The sequence below is a fragment of the Trachemys scripta genome, chromosome 3, assembly GCF_013100865.1.
Source record: "Trachemys scripta elegans isolate TJP31775 chromosome 3, CAS_Tse_1.0, whole genome shotgun sequence".
NCBI classification, from domain to species: Eukaryota; Metazoa; Chordata; order Testudines; family Emydidae; genus Trachemys; species Trachemys scripta.
The window spans coordinates 62,833,346-62,856,596 of NC_048300.1; the positions used below are offsets into that span (position 1 = coordinate 62,833,346).

The 23,251-nt window shown below is 39.9% G+C and overlaps 1 protein-coding gene across 2 annotated transcripts in view; it reads left to right on the forward strand.

Moving 5' to 3' along the window:
- Positions 1-23,251, forward strand: part of RMDN2 (regulator of microtubule dynamics 2) — a 63,904-nt gene that overhangs the window by 29,493 nt on the left and 11,160 nt on the right. Inside the window, exons 6-10 of one of the 2 annotated variants that reach the window (XM_034764924.1) lie at positions 7,106-7,181; positions 9,875-9,952; positions 15,796-15,894; positions 16,719-16,772; positions 16,866-16,946. In XM_034764924.1, coding sequence (XP_034620815.1) covers positions 7,106-7,181; positions 9,875-9,952; positions 15,796-15,894; positions 16,719-16,772; positions 16,866-16,946 — 388 coding nt within the window. The other variant, XM_034764925.1, reaches the window with a different exon arrangement.

Sequence of the window (23,251 nt, forward strand, 5' to 3'; positions counted from 1 at the left end):
ATGTGTCTGCTGGACCTGACATTTCCATGGAGCTCAGCTTTATTACTTTTATGAGATCTTACAACAAAAACTAATGTTCCTGCCAGCCTGGATTAACCAATGTGTTCTTTCTGCACTTGCATGGGACCCCTATCTCAGTGGGTCCATCCGATGACCGGGGGTGGGATAGGGGAACCCTGAGTAGCACTGCATTGCCACTTGCTCAAATTTGGCCTGGCTGCCCCCCATTGATGCAGAATTGGGCAACCAGGACCTGGAGAAGCTACCCTAGCCCAGGATGGCACTGATGAATGGCCAACAAGGTTGCGGAGATAATGGGTGAGTGGGTGGTGGGCTATGGGTTTAGTGAAGAGAGCAATTGGGGATGTTGGCAGTGGCAGGGTTGGAGGCTGGAATGAGGTGCTGAGGGCTGTGTGAACAGTATGTATGTCTGGGCTGCTGGAATGTGTGTGAGTACTGTCAGGTTAAGTGTGGGCTGGTGGAGGCTTGTTATGTGGAGTAGGAGGGGCACTTGGAGGTCTGTGGGGAGAGTGGGGCATTGGGTAGTATGTGTGTGAAGTGGGGCATGTAGGATGTGGGGGTGCTTTGCTGTCTATTTTATGAAAGGTTCGGAGCAGGCAATTTCCACAGTGCACAAGGCCCCAAAATTCTTTCTTCCAGGCCGGGTTCCTGCCAGGGTCTACAGTATAGACTCTGTTGCATTCCAAGTAAGGAAAAACCGCAGGACTTTGCTTTGCATCTTGGCAGGCTTGCAGATTCCTAACCCGAACCCCACATTTTCACCAACATAAGTAAATGAGCATCCCACTGATGCTTACATGTGCTCTGAGACTAATCAGATGCATTTTTATAACTAAACACTCTATAAATAGTGGTAAGAAAGGCTGTAACTTTAGGCACAAACCCATGATCTCTGTAATGTAAAGTAACAGTAATCATAAACGGCACTGTAGATCACAGAGCTGAGAGCAACTCTATAAGGCATTAACATCTCATTCAAAGCCTGACTAGAAAGGAAGCCTAGGAGGCTAGTTGCACTGCCACATAAGCAATCAGTGTGTCTGAGGCTGTGAATACTGTGTACATACATACATACATACAGCACATATGGGAGTGGGGAGAGTGTGCTGCTCTTCTGGCTGACACAGGAAACTCTGCGGACAGAGTTGGAAAATGTGTCCACTGGCGGGATGATCATTGTGAGACAGGGTGTCTGAGAGAGGAGCAGTGACAGGGAAAAGGGAGGCGATGAATGAGGCTCCCGGCGGGAAATCAGGAACAGCATTTGGAAATCAGGAACAGCATTTATAACTGATTTCTGATTTGGATAGCCTCCTAAGTGACTTAGATGCTTTGGCAAATATTTTAAACTACATCTTGTGTTATTGCTGCAGGAGAATAACTTAGGCCCCTAGCATATGTTCTGAGAATCGTGTTTCTTCTGTCAAGACTTAGGGGATAGACTATGTAGAACAAAGGCTCATTCATCTGTAAATTTCCTTGTTTTAAAGACAGATATAATTATAGAATCATCTGTATTTTGTCTGTTAACATTTGGGCTGAACATTCTGAACATGCAAGGTAAAATGGGCTGAATTAACCTGCTGTACTTCCGACTGTACCAGGTATGCCCTAATATGTCTTAGTTTTGACTGAATGCCATTAGACCACCTAGAGCACCATCACGGGAAAGGTTAATTCATTGTATGCTGATCTTCAAGGAGCTCCATGTAGGCAGACCCATCCACCTGCATAAAGCTTCATTTCAACAGGTCTCCATGTGTGCACTGGGCTCCATCCAGCCAAAGCTCATTCCAAGATCAGATCCTTGGTGATTGCTGAAAGCTAGCTGATTTTTATTGTTTGTGTGTGCAAAAAAAAAAAAAAGAGAGAGTTAACTGCAGGAGAATAATTCTTGTTTTTGATAAGTTTTTTCTTCTAGAAATCTAGACATTTTACCTTCATTTCCATTTTTCTTGGTTTGTCTATTTATGTTTATGCATTTTTTTCAGTGTTTCTTATACAGTGATTGTACTAAAGCATATTTCCAAGTTCATAATTTGATTTAACTTTAACAGAAACAATGTTTGCTCATACAAAAGTAATTATAATTGTATCCATTATGTTTATTTAATGAGCATGTTTGAATGTGCGGGTATTTGTGATGTTAGTTAAGTACCAACATTAACTCAGTCGTGGCATCATTGTTGTAGGTCCCTAGTCTTTAAAGATTTCCTCTTTGTTTTTCCAGATGTAGGTATTATAAAGTTTTATTCTTTTTATACAGTATTTGAACATCTTGTTTTTCACACATTTCATAATACTGTAGTGCAATTACATTGTCATACCAACAATAACTAAATACTCCCCGCTTTAAAGGTGTCTGCTGGTTCCTAAATGAACCACTAGATGGGGCAAGTGACTGTGGGGTGGTGTACTCTTAAGGGAGATGTTCCCTAGCAGTGCACAGCTCTGAACCCTGAACATGCAGGTAAATGATGAATTTGGATAAAAGGAGGTTGTTAATATTTCAATATGTGTAGTAAAAGCAATATTCCAGTTTTATTCCTTTTGCGAGCTTTGCTAATAAATATGCCAGAAGTCCACACAGGGATCTTTATGCACCGAAGACTCTTTCATCTCGCTGTTTATTGTTTAATTCCCCTTGATTTCTTTTATCTAGTGAAACATTTTACCAGGTGTGAAATTATTATTATTTGTCTTAAAGTAACATCCAAAATGTTGGGCAGGACAATGATTGGCACATGTCTCATTAGTCCCATGGTTTGGTTTAGTGTTTTAAGGTACTCCTGTAACTAGTCACAGGTGTCCGGATTGGTTAATCCATTTAGTAGATTATCAGTTTACAAATAAGGATAACATTTCACTTTCCCCACCCTCTTTTATTTGCACTCAAATGCATCCACACCTGGAAATCTGGAAAGTTATGAATTCCGTCTTTAACCAACCACTATCCACAAATGATTGTCCAATGTGCTTTACAATTTTAAATCTACACAATTAAGTAATTTGTATACACAAGTTGCCAGCATTACTGTTTATTCAGATACAAAAGTGTAAAATAGAACAATGCAGCAAGTATATGAGAGATTTCCTCATTTTTAAAAAAGGGAATGTATTTAAAATTGATATTTTAGCTTGTTTGTTTTTCATTTTGTGTGTATTTTGTTGGGATCTCTTCATATTAAAGATAATCGCTATAAATAAAAGTACTGCTCTGAACTGGTTTAAGCTAGGGCCCTTTTTTCCTTGTCACGCACAGACAGGAAAATACTGCAAGATGCTGGATTAGCTTGTTCGCTTTTCATTGTTTTCTTTACCAGCAGCAATCCGTTTAGCTGTGGTATGCTGAGTTTATCTGATTAGCACCTAATGAGTAAAGGGGGTAGGAGACATGTTGCCTAGATTTGACTAAAACTAAATAACGTTTTTAGTACCTTTCCCCTCTCTAAATACCTGAACTTTCTTGACCTTCCTAGCTTCATTCCTCCTCACCAGCTCTTTCCCATATGAAAACATGCTGTTTTAGTTGACAGGAGTACCAGCGTGATTAGCCAGTTTCTGCTCGGTGTACATCCTACTCAACAATGTTTGACAATCTGTCTGAGAGTCACATGAATTCAACAACTGTTGTTATGCCCACTTTAATGCCCTACCAGGAAACATTGGCAGTATTAGAAATCAACAGTTCATAACATGATTACTTTTATCATTGATTTTTATAGTAAAAACATTGGATTTTTTTTTTATAAGCAGTAAAATGATATTTTAGTACTTGTGTCAACAATTGCAGTATGTACATTCAACAAGGATTCACTCGTAATTTGAACTGTTAAATGTAGTAAAGAATCCAATAAAGCTGAGATTTAATCATGCTTAAAATAAATGAATACTAACATAGACGTCTTCTTTTACTGTCATTTACTTGCTAAGTTTTTTGCATAATTCTCACTAACCCTGTACTTCAACTTATTTTTTCTCTTTTAGATTACTCCTTATTTTTTAATGGATTGTGAAATCTTAAATGTCTTAGCTGAACTCTACAAGATCTAAGAAACCATATTTATGGGTTTATGCTGCTTTATTACTTCTCTACAGTGGTGTAAAGTGGCCTTAGGGCAAACTAAAATCAGGCCCAGGGGGTCTGTTTTCCTCTCGATATGCATGCATGATTCAGAGTGCATAAGCTTCTGGAGTTTCAAGAAGATGAGACTATTGTTCAGATAATACAAACCTAGAGAGGGAGTCCATTTAAAATATTTCTAAAACAGCATATTTTCCCCAATTATAACTTTATATAATTTTTTTGAGTGGACCTAAATTTTCTTTTGAAATGCTAATGTCACCATATCTAGTAATTATATCATAATTTGAAAAGTCTTGTAATTATAGGCAGTTTGGAATGAAGGTCTTGATCCTCCAAGCACTTAATGTACCTGCTTAACTTTATGCACGTGAGTCATCCCATAGAAATCAATGTACATAAAAGAAAAACATTCCAGAATTGGGGCCTAAACTGATAGCCCAACTGGGACCTCACAGCTGCCCTGTTAAAATGCTGCTTGCCTCCAACAATTGATCATGGGCTCATATTGAAAAAGGCAGGAGAAAAAAAACCCAAGATATGATAGGGTGGGTTTTTTTTAAATAGAGGTGAATTTTCTTCATGAATTTTTTTTTATAAATAGTTAAGGCAACAGGTCCTAAGATGCACAGAGAGGGGAGGAATGTGATAGAAGTCAGTAGGTGACTTGTCTGGGAACCATAGAAAGAGCAGCATTGTCTGGTTTGCTGTAACAGAACACAAATTTTAGGAAATTTAAAAATTAACTAGACAATACTAGAAACACCAGAACAACTAACGAACATGAAGGAATGGGTAAAAAGGAGAGGGGACACTCTGAAAAGTGACTAAGATATTTGAAAAACTTCTAGAAAGTTAGGCAGCAGCAAAGAGTGAAAACATTGCTTAATTCAGTTACAGCAGAAAAAGCCATAAATAAAATACATAAGATTTGAAGTGTCTATTTATAGTCTGATTGTTCACTCATGAATGTAAGCATATCACAAAGAGCCCCACCTTTAGCTGAGAATACTCTGGTTATACCCAGTGCTACATCATCGAGTACAGTGCAATCTATTTATATACATTTCCATGACGGAAAATCTACCTCACAGGAAAGTTAAAGTAGCATTCACAAGTCAAGAAATGGCAAAGTTAAGATTGTGCACGCAACCTTAGCTCTCTTCTCCCTTGTACATAAGAACGGCCATATTGGGTCAGACCAGTGGTCCATCTAGCCCAGTATCCTGTCTTCCGAGAGTGGCCAATGCCAGGTGCTTCGGAGGGAATGAACAGAACAGACAATCATTGAGTGATCCATCCCTTGTCGTCCATTCCCAGCTTCTGGCACACAGGCTAGGGACACTCAGAGCATGGTGTTGCATCCCTGATTGTCCTGGATAATAGCCACTGATGGACCTGTCTTTCATGAATATGCCGTCTGGTACAGTCTTTAATTACATGATCACATATAGTTTCTCAAATACAATATCGTGGACTAGTCTTTGTGTAGCTGCATCTTCTACTTCTGTATGCTTTCCTGCTTATGCCAGACAAACAGAATCTGTGAAAGTAATTTATACAGAAGATGTATGTACAAGATCTTCTGTGAGCTTTGCACACCATGAACTATCAGTTCTATCTTTTGCTTTCGCTCATGTTTCTAACATCCCTATCACACCTCTTTGGCACCATGTAACTGATCTGACAATCGCTGCATTCTTGTAGTAATTAAGAAACTATTTCTGTGAACCTTGCTAGCCTGTGAATACATGAGTGATGCAACCATATGATTTGAGAGCCAATCTTGTATTCTTTCAGTCAGAGCTGCCAATTGCTGCAGTTACATTCCTATCAAATGTGTGTGGTCCTTCTGGACTTATTAGCCTCTCAGGTATATTATCAGTAGCAGCTTGATGTGAGGATATGTGTTTGCAGATGAGGATGGTGTTAATATCTCATGGTCAGTTCATGCAGTTAAAATAATTGCAACTCATGCCAACTGCCCATCTTGCCCTAAGCCCATGCCCCTGAGCACGCCTTGGTATGATCACAAGCTCAGTATTTCCATACTATCTATGGGTTGAATATTTGTCTTTGCTTGTGGACATCATGTGTTTCCTTCCAAGGTGCTGTCCGTGGCCTGTCTTGTCACCCCCACTGGCATTCTTGACATATCACTGACACAACATAGCGTTCAGCTAATCTGCTTGATGCTGCTTAGTTGTGGTACTGTGTGTGCTGATTGCTCCACCATTGAGGTGAAATGATTTGTTCCGGCAGATTCACTGCTGGCTCCAGGTTCTGAAAGACAGGATATGATAATGCTGTTTTCTATGTATAGCAAGCTGTGCTCCTTTTTCAAGCTCGACAACGTCATCTGTGGCAACTTTCACCCTTCTCTGTATGCCAGGATATATGAGTGCTGCTTGTGTAACCCATATTAAGAGAGTGTGGATCTTTCGTCTCCTCTCATGGCTGGTCCACATAAGGTTAATTAGTTCATTACAGCTGACAGCTAGAACCCAAAGGGTAAAAATGTTCAGAAGTGCCTAATTCCAATTGGGAGGGAGGGGGGGAAGTGACTAGGCACTCAGGAGCCTAAGTCCATTGACTTTCTCCTAAGGGCCTAGGTCACTTTTGTAAATGGCACTTTGGTGCCTGAGTCACTCGGCACTTTTTAAAATGTTATCCTTGGTCCTTTGGCTTGAGTAGTGGAAGCTCATACTTTCAGCTCTGAAGGGAGGTCCCTGATTCAAACTCCATTAAAGGCCTAAATCAGTTATACTTTCTAAGTGTCTGGCAACTTTTTTGCTGCCATTTTATCATGGTTTTTCTATTTTCCAAATATGCACAACTCATGTTAAATTTTGGGCCAGCCAGTAAATCTTCAGGAATATTCTAGCAATGTATGAGGTAATTATAGAAATATTTTATAATTTTATTCAAAGGGATTTGACTAAAATGATCAAAAATGTATGAACTTTATTTTTTGCTGCTTTCCCCCCCCCCCCCCCCCAGGTTTGCAATTATGTGCGGCTATATGTCTGAGTTTGACAGTATACAAAACAAAATCAAGAATGGCTATCTCTTTAAGGTATGTTTTTTGGTAGTTTCATTAGCAACTATTCTTAATTTACTTTCCCCGATAGTATAAAAGGGAGGTTTTTGCAGCAAACTAACTTAGCCTCAGGGTATGTTTCAATGCCAGTGTTATGATTAAGAAATTATTTGTATGTGCTCCTACCACATATTGTCCATTAGTTTTCAAACGACAAGGATTTAAATATGACTTCATATATCAATGGCAAGATTTTTGCTTTATTCTTTGACCTAAGCAAAGTGGGGAAAAGTGATTCTGCTGTTGTAATTAAAAAAGAAAATTGAAACAAGTTTAACACTAAATGCAGCTATTTCCTACAGTGATTGATGTTGCTTCATGTCACCCTGGGGAAGTGATAATTTTGTTTAATGTTTTCCATTTGCAGATACATGTATATTTCACATTCAGAAACGTGGGCTATGTCACTTAGCATTGTAACATGGGGGAAGGTCTTGCCAGGGGCTGTGTCCTTATCCTCCTTTTCTAGCCTTACATCTTTCCCAGGGATTCTCATATACACATATGGCTTCAATTACCATCTTTTCATGGGTGACTCATAAATCTGCCTTTTTGCTCCTGACTCATCTCTGGCCCCCCAAGCTTGTATTTCAGCCTCTTTCCAGCATCTCCTCTACAGCAGCAGAGTACATTCCCACAGGGCCCCTCAGTGTGCTCCTTGGAGTCCTGGCCCCTAGGATATTGGCAAGAGAATGCCATTGCTAGCATCCCTGCTTCTATTAGCTACACCAACCAGTGCCCGGTGTCTTGTGTTATTTCCTTTGTAGCTCCAGTTTTTAAGGTTTCTTTTTATGTTTAATTTGTATCTATTACATGGCACCTTCTTTATAAAACAAAAAGAAGGAACTAAGTCTGTGCCACAGAAACTTAAAATCTTAGTTGTAATTTAAAGGTGTCTAAGGAGAAGTTTTGCCATGTGCTATTATATTTTAAATGTTATTTATTGAGGCCCACACACACCTATACGATCCATGTTGAATACCACCTTACTGCACAAGTAATCCCAATGAATGAATGAGACCCAGAAATAGAAGGCTTATAAACTTGTGCTGCTATTCAACAAGAGCAAGAATTGTCCCTTATATAGCATTATTCAGTGGTATCAAGGCATTTTACATTACACAATAAATAACCAAAACAAAAAATTAAAAAAAAGCACATCTAATAAACACAGGTGCCAAATAAGGCAGTTTATATCAATGAAAATACTCCCATAATTAAGTAAGACTGTTAGCAATTGTCTAAATTGAAAGGTGTTATTTAAGTTGGGATGTGAAAGAGCATATTGTATAGTGTCTATATAGTACAAATCTCATCTCAGAGAGCATTCCACCCTAACGGTACCAAGTGAGTAAAGCCTAGAATATCTGGACACACAGCAAAGGTCAAGAATGGAAGAAAATGGATCGATCATGAGACAGATATAATTACAAGGGGGTCATATAAGTAGGAAGTAATTTTTGCGGTTATAAAAGGAGTGAGTTTAAGAAGAGTCTCAAATGTTAACAGTACAATTTTCAGTAAGAGTCTCCTCTTCAGAGGTAACTTCTGAAATCACATGAATAATATAGAAACATGGGAATTACAGGGAAAAATAGATTGAAAGAGTAGTATATATGTGAATAGTTTGCCAAAAAAATGAAATAGGAAGCTCTCAGATCTGCAAGAATATGATAATTTGAGTAGTTCAGATGAGAAGTTCTAATACTTTGTACCACTATTTTAGTGATTGGCTTAGTTGAAAAAAAAATAGAGATGTAGGAAAAGTGAAACCTACAGTATCTGACAATTGAGTTATGATGCGAAGCAAATGATAAATCAGGGTTGAAAAAAACTCCTTCAAGAAATTCCTTATTCTTTAAATACTGATTATGCAGAAATAATTTGCCTCAAAAAATGAGACCTGAAAATGGAGGGAGGAGGGGAAAGGTGGGTTTGGAAGAAAACATCTCAGTTGATTTTTATTATCCTTTGTACTGTTTAATTCAGACCCATTTTATCTCCAGAACTGTGGGGCATGGGCATAGGAGCTGTACTTCAAGTCACATTTCAATTGAAAAGTTAGGTCTGTGGTTCAATTCCTGTCTTAGACATCGATGTCCAATTAATTCTAGGTTTGTGACTATCTGCCATGGATGTATTTTCATATTATCCACCTCACAGAAAACCAGGTCCTGCTTCTGAATATAAAATGTTGTGTGGTGCCATGTTCCACACTAGAGAAGGTTACACTTCAGTGGTTGATCATTAGTTCAGGCATACAGTATCTAGGAAGCAAAATAGGAGTGCTCTATACTTTTCTAATGCCAGATAGGGATAAAACCAAAGTGTACTAGGTTTGGAGTACATCAGTCTTGTTTGTTTGTTTTAAAGCTCTTTCAACTGTTTGTTTGAAATTTAGAGGAGTTAGGTCATATTCTAAATGCAATGTGTCCTGGTACGTTATGTGCAGAGTTGTTAAATAATTGTGTTTGTGGTTTTCTTCTGTAAGCAAGGGTATTGCCAGTTAAAATATTTACAGATCATTAGAAGAACTGTAGCAAAAGCAGTCACAAAAGATAACTTGAATAAATTTTCACTGATTTTGCAATGCAGTTTTAAAGTTTGAAGACAACTCCCAATCAGAAATGAATATTCCATTTTCTTTCTTTTGAACTTATTTCTAACAGGAGCATGTAGACAAAGCAATTGAACTTAAGCCTCAAGATCCTTTTTTATATTACCTAAATGGAAGATGGTGCTATTCAGTAAGTTGTTTTCTATGCCTAACAGTTGATTTGAATGTGCTGAAAAATGATCATGTATTTACAATGGAATACTGTAACTGAAATCTGAGAGAAATGACACATTTATTGACGTGGAAATGGTGAAACTGTAAACAAAGCATTGCTATGTACCTGTCATGAAATAATTTCTACATGCCTGGTTATTAATACAGACTGCCCTTGCTACCCATTGTAATCACACTCGTTAACTATACCGCATACTCGTATTCAAAGCCTCTTGTTTTGAATTTTATTTTATTATTTACACATATCAATGAAATGGAAACTAAGATTTGGAGAGGAAGCATGGGTGGTTAGGGGTGAGGTACAAGCGCCTTTCTGCAAGCCCCTCTATTGTTTCTTTCCCCTTTAGTCTGGGACTTCTTCCATAGCTCAGCTTTCCTAGCCTTTCCCCTGTTTCAAGGCTTGACTCCCTTTTCAAAGTCCTCACCCAGTCCTGCCTTTCTCGCTGGTCTACAGTCCAGGGGTGTTCCCTTCTCCTGCTCCCAACTTTTCTTCCCAGCCTTCTCCTAGTCTGGCTAGGATCCTAGAGCTTCCTCCTCCCCACCTCTCTATTTTCAGAGACTGATTGTAGACTCTCCCTGCAGTCCCCTTTCTGCTTTTAACTTCCTGGCTTTTAGTAACCACACAGTTCCTTCCCAGCTGGCACTCATGTTTCATTAAATCCGGCTTTTTCTCCTGATTTATCCAGGAACATAACTGGCCTTTCCAGCCCAAATTAGCTCTTTCAGGCCCCAGGTGGGGTACACATCCCATCTTAATATTGTAGCTTTGTTAGATTTTCTTGAAAGTTTATACAAACAAATACATGGCTTTTTTATAATAAAGTTTTTCATTGCTGCATTAATGCAAAGGAGCTGTAAACCTGACCTAGGCATCTGGTTGAGATGGATTTACGGCTGCTTTGTATCACAGGAGTGGTACAGAACAGCCAAAACATACCAGTGAAACTGCACCAAGGCCTCTAATAAAGGCCATGTAAGTGTTTAAAAGTTGACTCTCTTGAGTTTTCTTTTTGCAAATTACTCACAATTGCCAGACAGCCTTGGTTTAACTCAAGTGATTTCAGTGATGTTACACCAGGGATCAATTTGACCCAATTACTTATACCATATTCTTTGGAATTCTCTTACTCTCGTTCATTGGTAAGTGAAAAGCCTACAGAGTTTGTGCTGGATAAATGGGTAGATACATATGCAGACTGTTATGGCATTTCTCAACTCTTATACTGGCAAACATGAAAGTATTTGTGTTGGAAGCTGATAGTTTACAACAAGCAGGCTGTCCAGTTACTTCATTTCTGCAAGCAGTCCTGAGACATTATACAATTACTTAATTCAATTCCATCTTAATATACTGTAATAAAACAAGAAGAACCTCTCATGGTATTTAAGTAGGTGACAGTAATATTTTTGCTAAAATTGGGTGGATTGGAAGGTTTTATTGAGGACAATTGTATTGTGTGTTTTAGTTAGCTATTACCAAGGAAGCATTGAAGGAGGAAATTCTTTAGGGATGCAAGTCTTTTCCAGGCTGAATTTTCAGATTGAATGAGTTTGTTTCCTTGGTAGCAGATTCCTGGTATTTGAAAAAGACTTTGAATGGACACAGTTTGCATTTTGTTAATTAGCCGACAGCACTAAGTTCTGGTATTGCTGGACCCTGGGAGAAAGGGAGGCTGCTAAGAACGTCTCATGTAGCCTTAAAATCTCCATTAGAGAATTGCAGTTTGCTCCCTGTCCTCCAATAGTAGGATTTTGTATGAGATTTTTGGCAGCCACTGCCTCTAGCAGCAGCCTATGGGTAGCTTTCTTTCCTCCCTGGTAGTAACAGAGAGAGGCAGCTGCCAGTCCCCTTCCCCCTCTATTGATACCATGGTTTCTAGACATGTCTTCTTGATTGTTCCCCTCTTTGTCAGTAGATGGGATATCTTGGTGACCTCTCCCCCTCCAACTTTAGTAGGGTTAATCGGGGAGTTGATGACTCCTTGGGCTCTCTCCTCTGAGCACCTTTTTCAAGCAGAGAAAACAAAAAGAAGCATGGGAAAGGGAAACGACCGAACCCTCGTCATCCTCAGATGGTAGAGAACTGTCTTCTTCTTCAGACTCCCAGATATATGACAGACTCCAGTGGGGAAAGCAGGCTTTTTTAAGACAGATGCCCTCCAAAAGCTAATTGTTCATCCTTCAAAATTGATTCTAATGGTGGTATGGATTCTATTCCTCCAAGGGACATCAGGAAACGATAAAATTCTGGGATGATGCCTTGTTTTCAATATCTGATTTCCAGAAAGTATAATGGACTCTGAATGGAAAGACCCCACAAAAAAAGGGACATCACCAGATTATGCCAGAAGGTGTATAAAGTTCAAAGAGAGAGAGCATCAAAATTCTCCTCAGATCTCAAAGGGGATTCCTTCATTTGTAAGATGCTAATAAAACCACTGTCCCAGTAGAAGGGACAGGCACCCTCAAGGATCCCGGTGTCTGGAAGCTAATGTTTCTCCTGAAATGAGACCATAATGCTTCCTCCTTTGTTCTTTGCAATGTCAGGGTAGCTTCAAGCTATTAAGTTAGAGCCATGGGCTATCTTCAAAAATCCTAACCTAAGGAAGGTTCAAAAGTCAATCAGATGCCTGCAGACGGCTTGTTCTTCTTGTACTGTGTTTCTGTGATATCAGCCATGTCCTGCTCTGCTCTCCATTCCCAGGAGGAACCTGTGGTTCTGAATCCAGGAAGCAGACAGTGCGTGAAATCCTGGCCCAATTGAAGTCAAGGGAATTTTGCCACGGACATCGAGAGGATCTGCATTTCACCTAGTCTTTCCGAAACCCATCTTGTACAGGCCTCCCCAGCAATCTCTCACTCTTTGGGATAACCCTGAACATTGTAATTAAAGGGTTTTTTAAAACTGGAATAAGTTTGAGTTCAACAGCTCCAATACAATTCTTTCCTTGGCATCATTATAGCCCTGAAACACCTTTTTAAACAGAATACACATTCTGAGCCAACTTTGTCCCTTTTATTTTTGCATCACTTCCATGACACAAAGAGGATGGAGAGCAGCTCCAATAGGACGGGTGGGGATTCTCTTTGCATAGAGGAAGGGGTTAGAGTATCAATGTGAATGCTTAAAGCCCTGTAGAAGGCAGTAGGATGCTTATGTATTATCCATAATAATAGTACCAAACCCTGTGCACATTAAATATTATTAAAAATGAAATATTGTGCATGCATACTTTTAAAATATAGATAACTGTGTTGCTTTAAATTGGTGTTTCTTTTTAATATAAAAAAGGCAGAGCAAAGCTATTTATTTTAGTTTGCGCAATGCAAAAGCCCACCCAAGCCAGCCAAAATACCAAACCAGACCCCAATAAAGTAATTCTGATTAAATCTGGTAAGAAAACAAGACAATTGCCAGACAGAACTTGTATTTAAATTTCAGCCTGCAGAATTAAAGCAACTAATTATAAATTCCACAGTGCAAAAACTTGGAAGTCCCTTCACTATTGCATCATAGTAGGGGTGTGTGTGTGATGATTGTATCTATGTAGAGTGTGTGTGTGTGTGTGTGTGTGTGTGTGTGTGTGTGTAACTCTAGAATTTTGGGTGGTCCAGAGAGGTTCAATATGAGCAGTTTCTCTCCCTTCCTTTTTCTCTCCAACCTTACTAATGGGTTCACTGCATCTGGATCAGATGGACCTAAAGATACCAGTAATACCTTCCTCCCACTCCAAGAGAGCAAAGAGCATTGCAGCAATGGATTGGCTTGAAGAAAGCAATATATTCTTTTGAACTCTGCTGCAACCTCTCTGTCCCACTCAATGGGTTTTAGAAAATAAAGAGCAGGTGAAAAGTGCAGTGTGAGGAGGAGGAATCATTTTATCTACACACTAGCTTACATTTGTATGTTTTTTAACTCACATGCTGCACTTAGTAGCACAATATTGGCACTATGCATTGCAGGGGAGAAACACCATGTTGTTTTAATGAACAGGAACCTGTGAGCTTGTCAAAGAGTATTTCTCTCGAAACCAGGTCTTTGAAAGAGGCATTGGGAGGGAGAAAGATAATGAAAATAGATAGTTACTTCTTAATATTGTTTATCTGCAGGATATTATTTTTAGTTGTTTCAAGTGAAAGACTTACTGATGACATCATTTCTCAGGAACTGGCTTTTGCCAGAAGACCAGCGAGACTTGGCCAGGTTGCTTTGTCTCCATGCAATGCTACTCAAACTTGGCAAAAACGATTGAGGTCAGACAAGAAAATAGTCTGTATACACTTTACTGTTGTATGCTGGCTACATTAATACTTTGCAACGGCATATTTTATAGAACAGTTTATAATAAGAAATATTAAAAAATTCACATCCCCTGAAAATTTAAAAATTGTAGTGGATGGCAGTGGCGAGGTATATGTTACGATCATTAGTTTTGGATAGATTCTTTTCTTTAATGGAAAGCTATCAGCTTTCAAAATCAGGTGGATAATAGCTGACTGCAGCAGCAAAGAGCAGAGGAGCAACTAAGTAACGGTTTGAGGGGTCTGAAGCTCTCCATCCCCCCTTCTCATTCACCACCAGTCATCAGTACTGTGGCACAACAGACGTGAATTTTAATGGCCCAAGTCTTTGGTTATAATGTGAAGCTCTGTCTAAGCTGAGACAGGGTCGACTCACCACATTTTTCAGCTCCTGGTTCTCACATGAATTCTTCTCATCTCTTCATTCTTTGGTTGCATCCCCTCCTCTCCGGCCCCTCTATGTAGGTCATGCTAGCAGTTACCAAGGAATCATAGTGCTTAACTCCTTGGGCATATGCCTTGTCTGTCCTAGTCAATTTCAGTAAGCATCAGGTGTACTGTTAAAGTACAGATGTGCAGGAGAATCATCCTGCTTTTTCTCTCCAGAAGCACTAGTTTCCTCCCAAACGTTAGTCGGGGGAAAACAGGTAGTTCCTCCACTCAGTGAAGTGGCATCCCATTTGAGAAAACCAATTTCTCCATCCCTATAGTGTCATCTCTTTGCTGTTCCTGCTTTGATTAGGGATTTGGCGTCTCTGTTCATTAGGTTAGGTGGTGGAACTAAAAATATTATGGCAGTGACCGGCCCACTCATTCTCAAGAATCCTTTCTTGTAACTGCTGGAGTATGCCTAGATATATATGGGAAGGAAATAGCGTACAGTATATACTGTAGTGTGACAATGGCAACACAGAATGAAGAAAACTCCAGAAGGTCCCTTTACACCAGCCTGTAATCCTGGGAAGTGAGAGGCTCCTTGGCATGTGCTATTGATCAGAATTCAAGCGGACAGCTGGGCACCTACTTAATGATATCTGTGTCAAATCACTGCACAAAAAAATGAAGTTGTCTTAGAAGAGCATTAGCTTCCCACATAATGACAATATCAACAACTGCCTCTAATGTTCAGAAACATTTAGTAGATGGGCTATCAAGCTATACCCTCTATTTCAACCTGACATTTTAAAAACTGATGTGGGTAGTGATAATCTCATGTCAGTTTAATCAGTATTTTGCACTGAATGTCTCATGATGTGTATATTGTATTTTTACAATAAAAAGGGATTTATTAAAAAACCTTTTAAATTATGTCAGATATTCAATGTGTGTATAAGAGATGACTCTGGGATAGTGAAGCAAAAATATTTTATTAAAGACTCCTTTTAATGTTCCTTTGCACACCAAATTGTATAAGTATACAGTAATACAAGGCAATATTTTGCTTCATAACTGGAAAGTAAGCCTTAAGTATATTGTCCTTCTCTGATTTTATTATAGGTAGCACAGTTGTCTTGGATTGAGAAGAAAGTAGCTGCTACTCTTTTTGGGACTCCACCAACTTCAACAGTACAGGAAGCTTTGCAGAATTTCCTTAAGGTAGAGCCTATCCAACAGTTTTCCTGAGTAGCTATTTACCAAAGATCAGCTGAACAATTTATGTTCAGCAGCTATAAATTCAAGGTTCTATCACATTTCTATAACAATTTTTTTAAGTTAGTATGGAGTAGAGTGAGTAGCACCACTTATTTATTTATGTACATGTCTACCTCAATATAACGCAACCCGATATAACACGAATTCTGATATAACGCGGAATCTATCCAGAGCTCTTACAACAAAGTTAGCATTAGGGGAGCAGAGTCAGATGCTCTCAAATATATTTTAAAGACATCTTGAACTTTCCAGGAGATAGAGGAGGGTGGACACAGAAATAAAAGAGGCAAGGAGAAGAGGGGAAGGGTGAAAAAAATCGATAAAGCAACTGTGCATAGTTCTTGCCCACTTGCCTAGAGTGCGCAATGGTTGCTTGGTTATTTGACAGCGGAGTAAAATATCACTCTTTTTTTATTATTATTTTCCAGCTGGTATGAATGGGTGAACGCTGTTGATTTTGTACCTGGGATGATGCATTTTCTTGGTCCTTTTACAAGCATTTGAGAGAAAGAAGCCCCAGGACTTCAGCAAAGTCTCAAAAAATTACTATTCCAGCTTTTGTGTGTTAACCATAAGAATTTTACGTGTATATTTTTTAAACAGTGCTAAAGAGATTATGGAGCATTGGTATGAGATGATTCAGACAGAAGGGACCCAGCCTAAATCTTTGAGGAAGCTTTGTGCTTTACTGGAAATTGTATCTCAACCACATTAGTCTCATCACGCTATATTTGAGTCTCTGTTGTTTCCTGTATTTTATTATCCAGGCTGAAGAAATGCATCCTGGATATTCCAAATACAATTATGTATATTTGGCAAAGGTAACTAAAACAGTTTACTTTAAAAAAAATAATTAATAGAATCTGGTATTATAGAGGGCCTGGTTAGTTTTAACACATTTTTTTTTCTTTCAGTGCTACAAAGATCTTGGCCACAGAAGCAATGCACTGAAATACTGTGATTTTGCATCATCAGTGTTACCAGTTACCAATGAGGTGAGTACCGAAAGTGGCAATGAGTTTCTGTTGTGATTGTTGTCCTCTCTTTGGCACTCATCCCTGCTGTGTCCAAATGCACCATGGTAATAAAGCTACACCACTTTACCTCTTGAAGGTGAAACCCTCCTCCTTTCTTTTTAAGCCAGTTTATTACAATAGTTGATTCCATCTGTGTGAAATATCTGACAAAATGGTTGTTTGGGAAGCTTCCTAAAGCTTGCTGTAAAGAGTCTGGTTTATGCCAAAGAATTGACCCATTTGTAATTCATCTATTTGTATTAAACTAGCTTAAGCTCAAATTGTGTCCCTACTAGCCATGCTTGTTACCCGCACACTCTGGGGCACCCCAACTTTACCCTTCCGTGGGATCAAAGTGTAACCCGGTTAATTTAGGCACCTCCACCCTTTCCCAATTCCTAGGCACCTGTCCTTACCCAGTTCCTAGAGCTCAGGGCCACCATAGGGCTTAGGGCGTAACCTGGTTAATGTAAGTACCCTCCTTTCCCCAGTTTCTAAGGCTCAGAGTGGGTTTGCAGGGCCTTATACCAGTGAAAGAGCCTTACACAGTAATATCCTTAATCTCTATTTATTAACAGTTACCAAAACAGAATGCACACACTAAGCATACAATGCTCATCACTCCCAATAAGGCAGACAAACTTTTCCTACTGGCCAGTCAGGATCAGGTCATCCGGGGCTCCTCCAGCTTCTGCACAATATAGCTGGCAGGCAGTTGAGATCTGGCAGCTCTGATCTTGGGCTGTGTCCTGGAGTTAATTTCCAAAGAACTTCCTTTTGGACCCCAGTTTATATAGGTAAACTTGAGTCCTGCTTAGCTGTACCATAACCAAAGTGCTCCAAAACAGTATTTTTCACCAATCCTAGCCCATTACGGAACAGTTCTTTAACCAATCAGACCCCACCACCTTAACTGATATAAATCTTGCAAAATTAGTTATGTAACAGAGAGAAACAATCAAAGAACCAGACAGAAACCAGACAGATAAACAATAGAGAAGTGGGGACCATAAAGGCAAAACAATAAAAAAGTATAGATTTCACAATCAAAGCTGTTATGTGATTCCGTGCCAGACCAAATGCTATCAAACAAAGTGTTCTTTAACCATCTTAAGATCTGTTTCTTTATCTGGTGATGGTGGGCGCTATTAGGACAGGATGGCCTTCTTAACAGCCCGATATTACATTGTTTTGATGCGATTTAGATGGAATGTGAAGATGTGACTTTTTGCTTCTTAGCTCATGGCTGCTGCTATCCTAATGTGGCTGCAGAAAAAGGCCTCAGATCTTACATGCGGAAAAGTTTTGCCCCATGTCCACATTTGCGCTGCCCTAAATAATTTCGGTCTCAATGACTCTGGATTCTGGATTTCTGGTTCTGCTTCTAAAAGCAGTGTACTCTGGAGCCTGGTGATTCTGCAAGACCACCAGTGCATTGTGGGTCAGTGGCAGGAGGAGGACAAGTTTCAACTTGTCTTCAGCCACACTATTGTTAAACTAGTACAGCCTGAACCAGATAAACTTTACCCAATTACATCTGCTGAAGAAAGTCTGTTCTAACTGACTATTAGATCCTTTGTTGACCATTTGGAGTGCTTTTCTGTGTGGACACAAAGCGTTCTATAACTACTCTAGAGACTTTAACTGGTTTAATTTCTCCAGTGTAGACCAGGTGATGGCAATAAGATCCATACGTATTCTCTGGTCTCCTGTAGAAGCAAGTTTCACAATTACAGACCTTCCACTGAAAATGCCTTAATGTCCTAGAGCGTCACAAGTTCAAACCTAAGCTTTATCAGCCTAAGGACCCACTGTGAGCATTGCAGATGTGGTGGGACAGGAGAGAGAGAGAGAGAGGTGGTTCCTGAGAAGAAATGGCTCTATCCCATTCAGTTCTTGAAGTTAAGGAAATAAGACCTTTAAGTGGCCCCATAGTTTGATTGACAGCTCTGCCAAATGTTCCTGCTCAGAAGACAGACCACTGCCTGCTGCACCAAGAGCAGCTTCTGGGTGGGCCTGAGTTTCAGCCAAAGTTAGGGTATATTGTAATAGCATAATATATTAAATATAATTAAGCATGACATTTTCTGGTAATATTTATTGATAAAAATATTAATAATCTCCTTAGCAGTGTTTCATTCTTTACTTAATGCTAAGATATGCCTTGAGTTTATCCTCTTTTTACTAAAGTTAAGAGGATCTGTCATCAGTTAGCAGTACACAATAGATCTGACATCAGTTAGCAGTACACAGTACATTGTAGAAAAATCAAGACCAGTGGCTTCGGGGAAGAGTTTGTAACTGAACTGGTTTAAGCAGAGACAGTTTAGTATGTACACATTAGTCATAGAATCATAAAACTGGAAGGGACCTCTAGTCCAGTCCCCTGCACTCATGGCAGGACTAAGAATGCTGAAGTTTTGCCCCCGTGTTAACCCTAGTGCTATCCACGTGATGTTGCAATGAGCTCTGGCTGAAAACGTACAGGAAATCATTTCAGATATTACACAATAAAAATGCATCAAAATAGAACAGACAGATCCCAGAAGGTTATGGTGGGCACACGATCCCTCCAATACAGCAAGCCAAAAGGATCAATTCTCTTCAAGATATATGTGAAAACTGGTTGAAGAGAGCTTGAGGCAAACAGCACTATGTTAAAATGCACTAGAGAACATTTGAACACCAGCAGCATCTACATGGACCAACTAATGCTCAGCACATTAGTGTGCTTTAGAAATCATACCCTGTAGAGCGTAGCACCCCACTGTGTAGACAAGCCTAACAGTGGGGACCAATTGAGCCCCTTAGCAACAAAATACTTGTTCAACTAAAACACTTAAATGATTCACCCTTTTTTGTTTTGCATGATTTTAAAGATATCACAACATTCTGGCCCTGGATTGTTGTTTGCCTGACTTGACTTTGTTTACATGTGAAATGTTTTGGATTAGATTTAGAAGAAAGTCCAGGAAAAAGAGACATTGGGGTCACAGTGAGTAATGCAGTAAAACCAATGTGTGTGATCAAACAACAAGCAAAGTCTGTGAAAAGAGTAAATATAATGTAGTGATTTGAAAGAAGAATTGTGCCAAATGTCAGTCCTAATTACATCTGATTTAGAATATTGTGGATTGTTCTGTTTATTGAATAAGGGAAAGACTATTATTGAAATTGGAAAAATGTGAGGGAAAAGCTCCTGAAATGATTCAGGGTTTGGAGATTAAAGTGGGAAGAATATCTAGTCAGATTAGTTTGGAGTGGGAAGAGATTGTACTAACAGTGCAGAGGCTCATGGAAAGAAAATAGTAAATGGATATCAATAAAGTATCTAAAGTGGAAACAGATCTGAAAATAAGGAGGTTATAGATTGAAGAGGAGGAGAAGCAATTCAGGCAGAATGTATTCAATGTGAAGGTTACTTCAGTATAATTGTGCAGTCTCGAGGTTCATCTTCTGCCATATGGCTTAAGATGCTGTCACAGTCATGCTAGAAATCTGTCATTTCCAACTGTAATCACAGCCATCTTCTCACGTGGATAATTCAGCAGGGGAATTTTTTGATTATCCTTACTTTTTTAAAGACTGGCTCTTATTGAGAAATATGTACATTTACATAAAAAGCAGAAGCATAATGTAATAATACTGTGGACAACACTATCATTCAATCTGTCACTCAGGCCCATAACCTGGGTGTCATCTTTGATTTGAACCTCTTTCTAGGTCCTCATTTCTAGGCTGTGTCTAAATCTTGAAGATTCTTTCTGTGTAACATCTCTAAAATATGGCCTTTCAATCCATCCAGCTAAAACCTTTGTCCAGGCTCTCATCCCGTGTCTTGATTACTGTGACATCCTTTTCTCTGGCTGTCACAAATACAATCTTGTCCCACTAATGTCCATTCAGAATGCTACTACAAAGATCATTTCCCTAGCCCATCACTTTGACCATGGCACCCCTTTCCTTGCATCCCTTCAGTTATTCTCTCTTCTCTTTCATATCAAACATAAGCTACTAGTCATTACTTTCCAGACCATTCATGACCTATCTCCACCCGATCTATTATCTCTCATTCACTAATGGAAAGTTGAATCCCTCCTCTGAGCGACCCATGATGCCAGCCTCCATTGTCCACTTGTTAAATTTTCAAGCAAGCACCTTTGTGCTTTCTCCCATCCTGCCCCTCATACTTGTGAGAAGCTCTCCATGAATATCCACAAAACTAACTCATTATCGTCTTTCAAACCCTTCAAAATTCTACTTTGCTCTAGCGCCTACAAAAAGCTTGACTGCAGTTAGGCAGCTGGTGTGCTGAGACCGCTGCCTATCATGCTGATAAATATTGTCTCATTTCCTTGTGCTTCCCCCCATCTGTCTATATCCACCTGTTGTCTCTTGTCTTGTAATTAGACTGTGAGCTCTTTGGGGCAGGGACTGTCTTTTTGTTCTGTGTTTGTGCAGTGCCTAGCAGAATGGAGTCTCAGCATTGAAATGTCTAACATTTAAGTCTCCTGCCACCTAATGGAATTCAGTCTCAAGTTAGGCAGCTAGGATCCCTATACAAAGCATGGGAAGAGTTAGAAGCCTAAGAATGGGAGTCACAAAGGCCAGTATGTGGACAAGGAGCTGCCTAAACTAGCCAGTAGGAAATATTGAGGAGAGAGATGTGGCCTAAGCCTCAGCTGTCAAAGGGACTTAAGTGCTTAACACTGGGCCAGAAGGAGGTGCCTCGTGTACTCGGGATTCACAGCCATGAACCCTCTCCTGGAGCTAGGTGCCTAAGCCAAGTCATTCTCTTTCTCACAAAAAAATGGAGGAGGTGGTAATAGTGGCCCCTTTATATTCAATAGCCCAGTGGCTAGAACGCTCACCCAGGGTGTGGGAGACCCCGATTCAAATCCCCACTCTGTCTAATTTGCATCAGGGATTTGAACCGTGGTCTCCCACCTCAGAAACCAGTAGTTAGGGAACTCACCTGAGAGGGAGGAATCTATCCTGTTGGAACTGTTCCACTTTGTATGAAATAGTTAGATATTCACTGGAGCAGGGACTGGAACCATCAGGTGAATGCCCTAACCATTGGGCAAGAGAGCTGTCTCTCTCTATTTAAGTATTTCCTACAAATTGGAACAGCTTCAAAAGTGAGACAGAGTGATCCACCCCAGAACACCCTAAAGCCCAGTGGTTAGGCACACCTGGGAAGGGAAAGAGATCTTGCTCCACATCAAGCAGAGTAGGGAATTGAACCCTGGTCTCCTAGATCTTGGGTGAGTGTTCTGAGTATGAGGGGGTTGCTGTTGCCATCGCCATCACCACCCCTTTTTCTCAGGCTGCGTTTTTGGTGGATGGGTGCGGGCAGTTGGATAGGCAGCTTCTGAAAATGCCTACCGGATTGGGCCCTACAGGTGAGAGAGGCAGGGGAACACCTAGTTTGTGGATCCTGGTGGAGTATAGTCACCAAGCTGTTTGACCGTCCTCAGGAGACTTTACGAGAGGAAATTTAGGTGTCTACCGGGTTAAGCAGCAATTGAGTGGGTCTTTTGAGGATCTAAATTTTGGGCTTATGTTCCTAAAGTGGCAGTTAGGTATCTAGGTATCTTTGTGGATCCAGCCCTATACGACAAAGTCCCTGGAGTGGTGCAGCAATGGGTTTTAAGGAACAAGCACTTAGAGCGCTTTATGGTGCAATTTACGCTGCTGCATAAACACTAGAAATAATAGTCAATGATGGCCTGATTTCTCAGAGCTGCTGAGCACTCACAGCTTGCACTGAGTTCGGTGGGGGCTACAGGTACTTAGCATCTCTGAAAATCAGGCCATTATCATATTCATGTTTGTCCCTAATGAATTTTGATCTTAGAAAACATAGGTCCAGATCTTCAGCTGATTTAAATGAACATAGATCTGGTACAGTAGTCACATCCAAATATCCTCTTTTTCTCTGCTCTCCCCGCTACAGAATATGCACTTATTCCCACGGGGCCACTTCCAGCTTGGAGCATCTCTAAATAGACAATATCCCTCATGAAGGAAAAAAAAAATCAGTGGGCCAGTTTCAAACTGGGAGTAATTCTTCAAAGGAGGCACAAAAGAAGTCTTCAAGTAAAATGACAAACTATTTCTCAAAGAGAATGTATTATCCTTCAGGGTCATTGTTCCTATAAGTCCCTATATCTTGAGGTTTTGGAAATGGGCAACTTGGCATCTCTGAACAAGGGGCCACAATCATGTACACAGTCTTTTTTAAAGCAAAGGAATACAGGAGTAATGTCACGAACTAGATT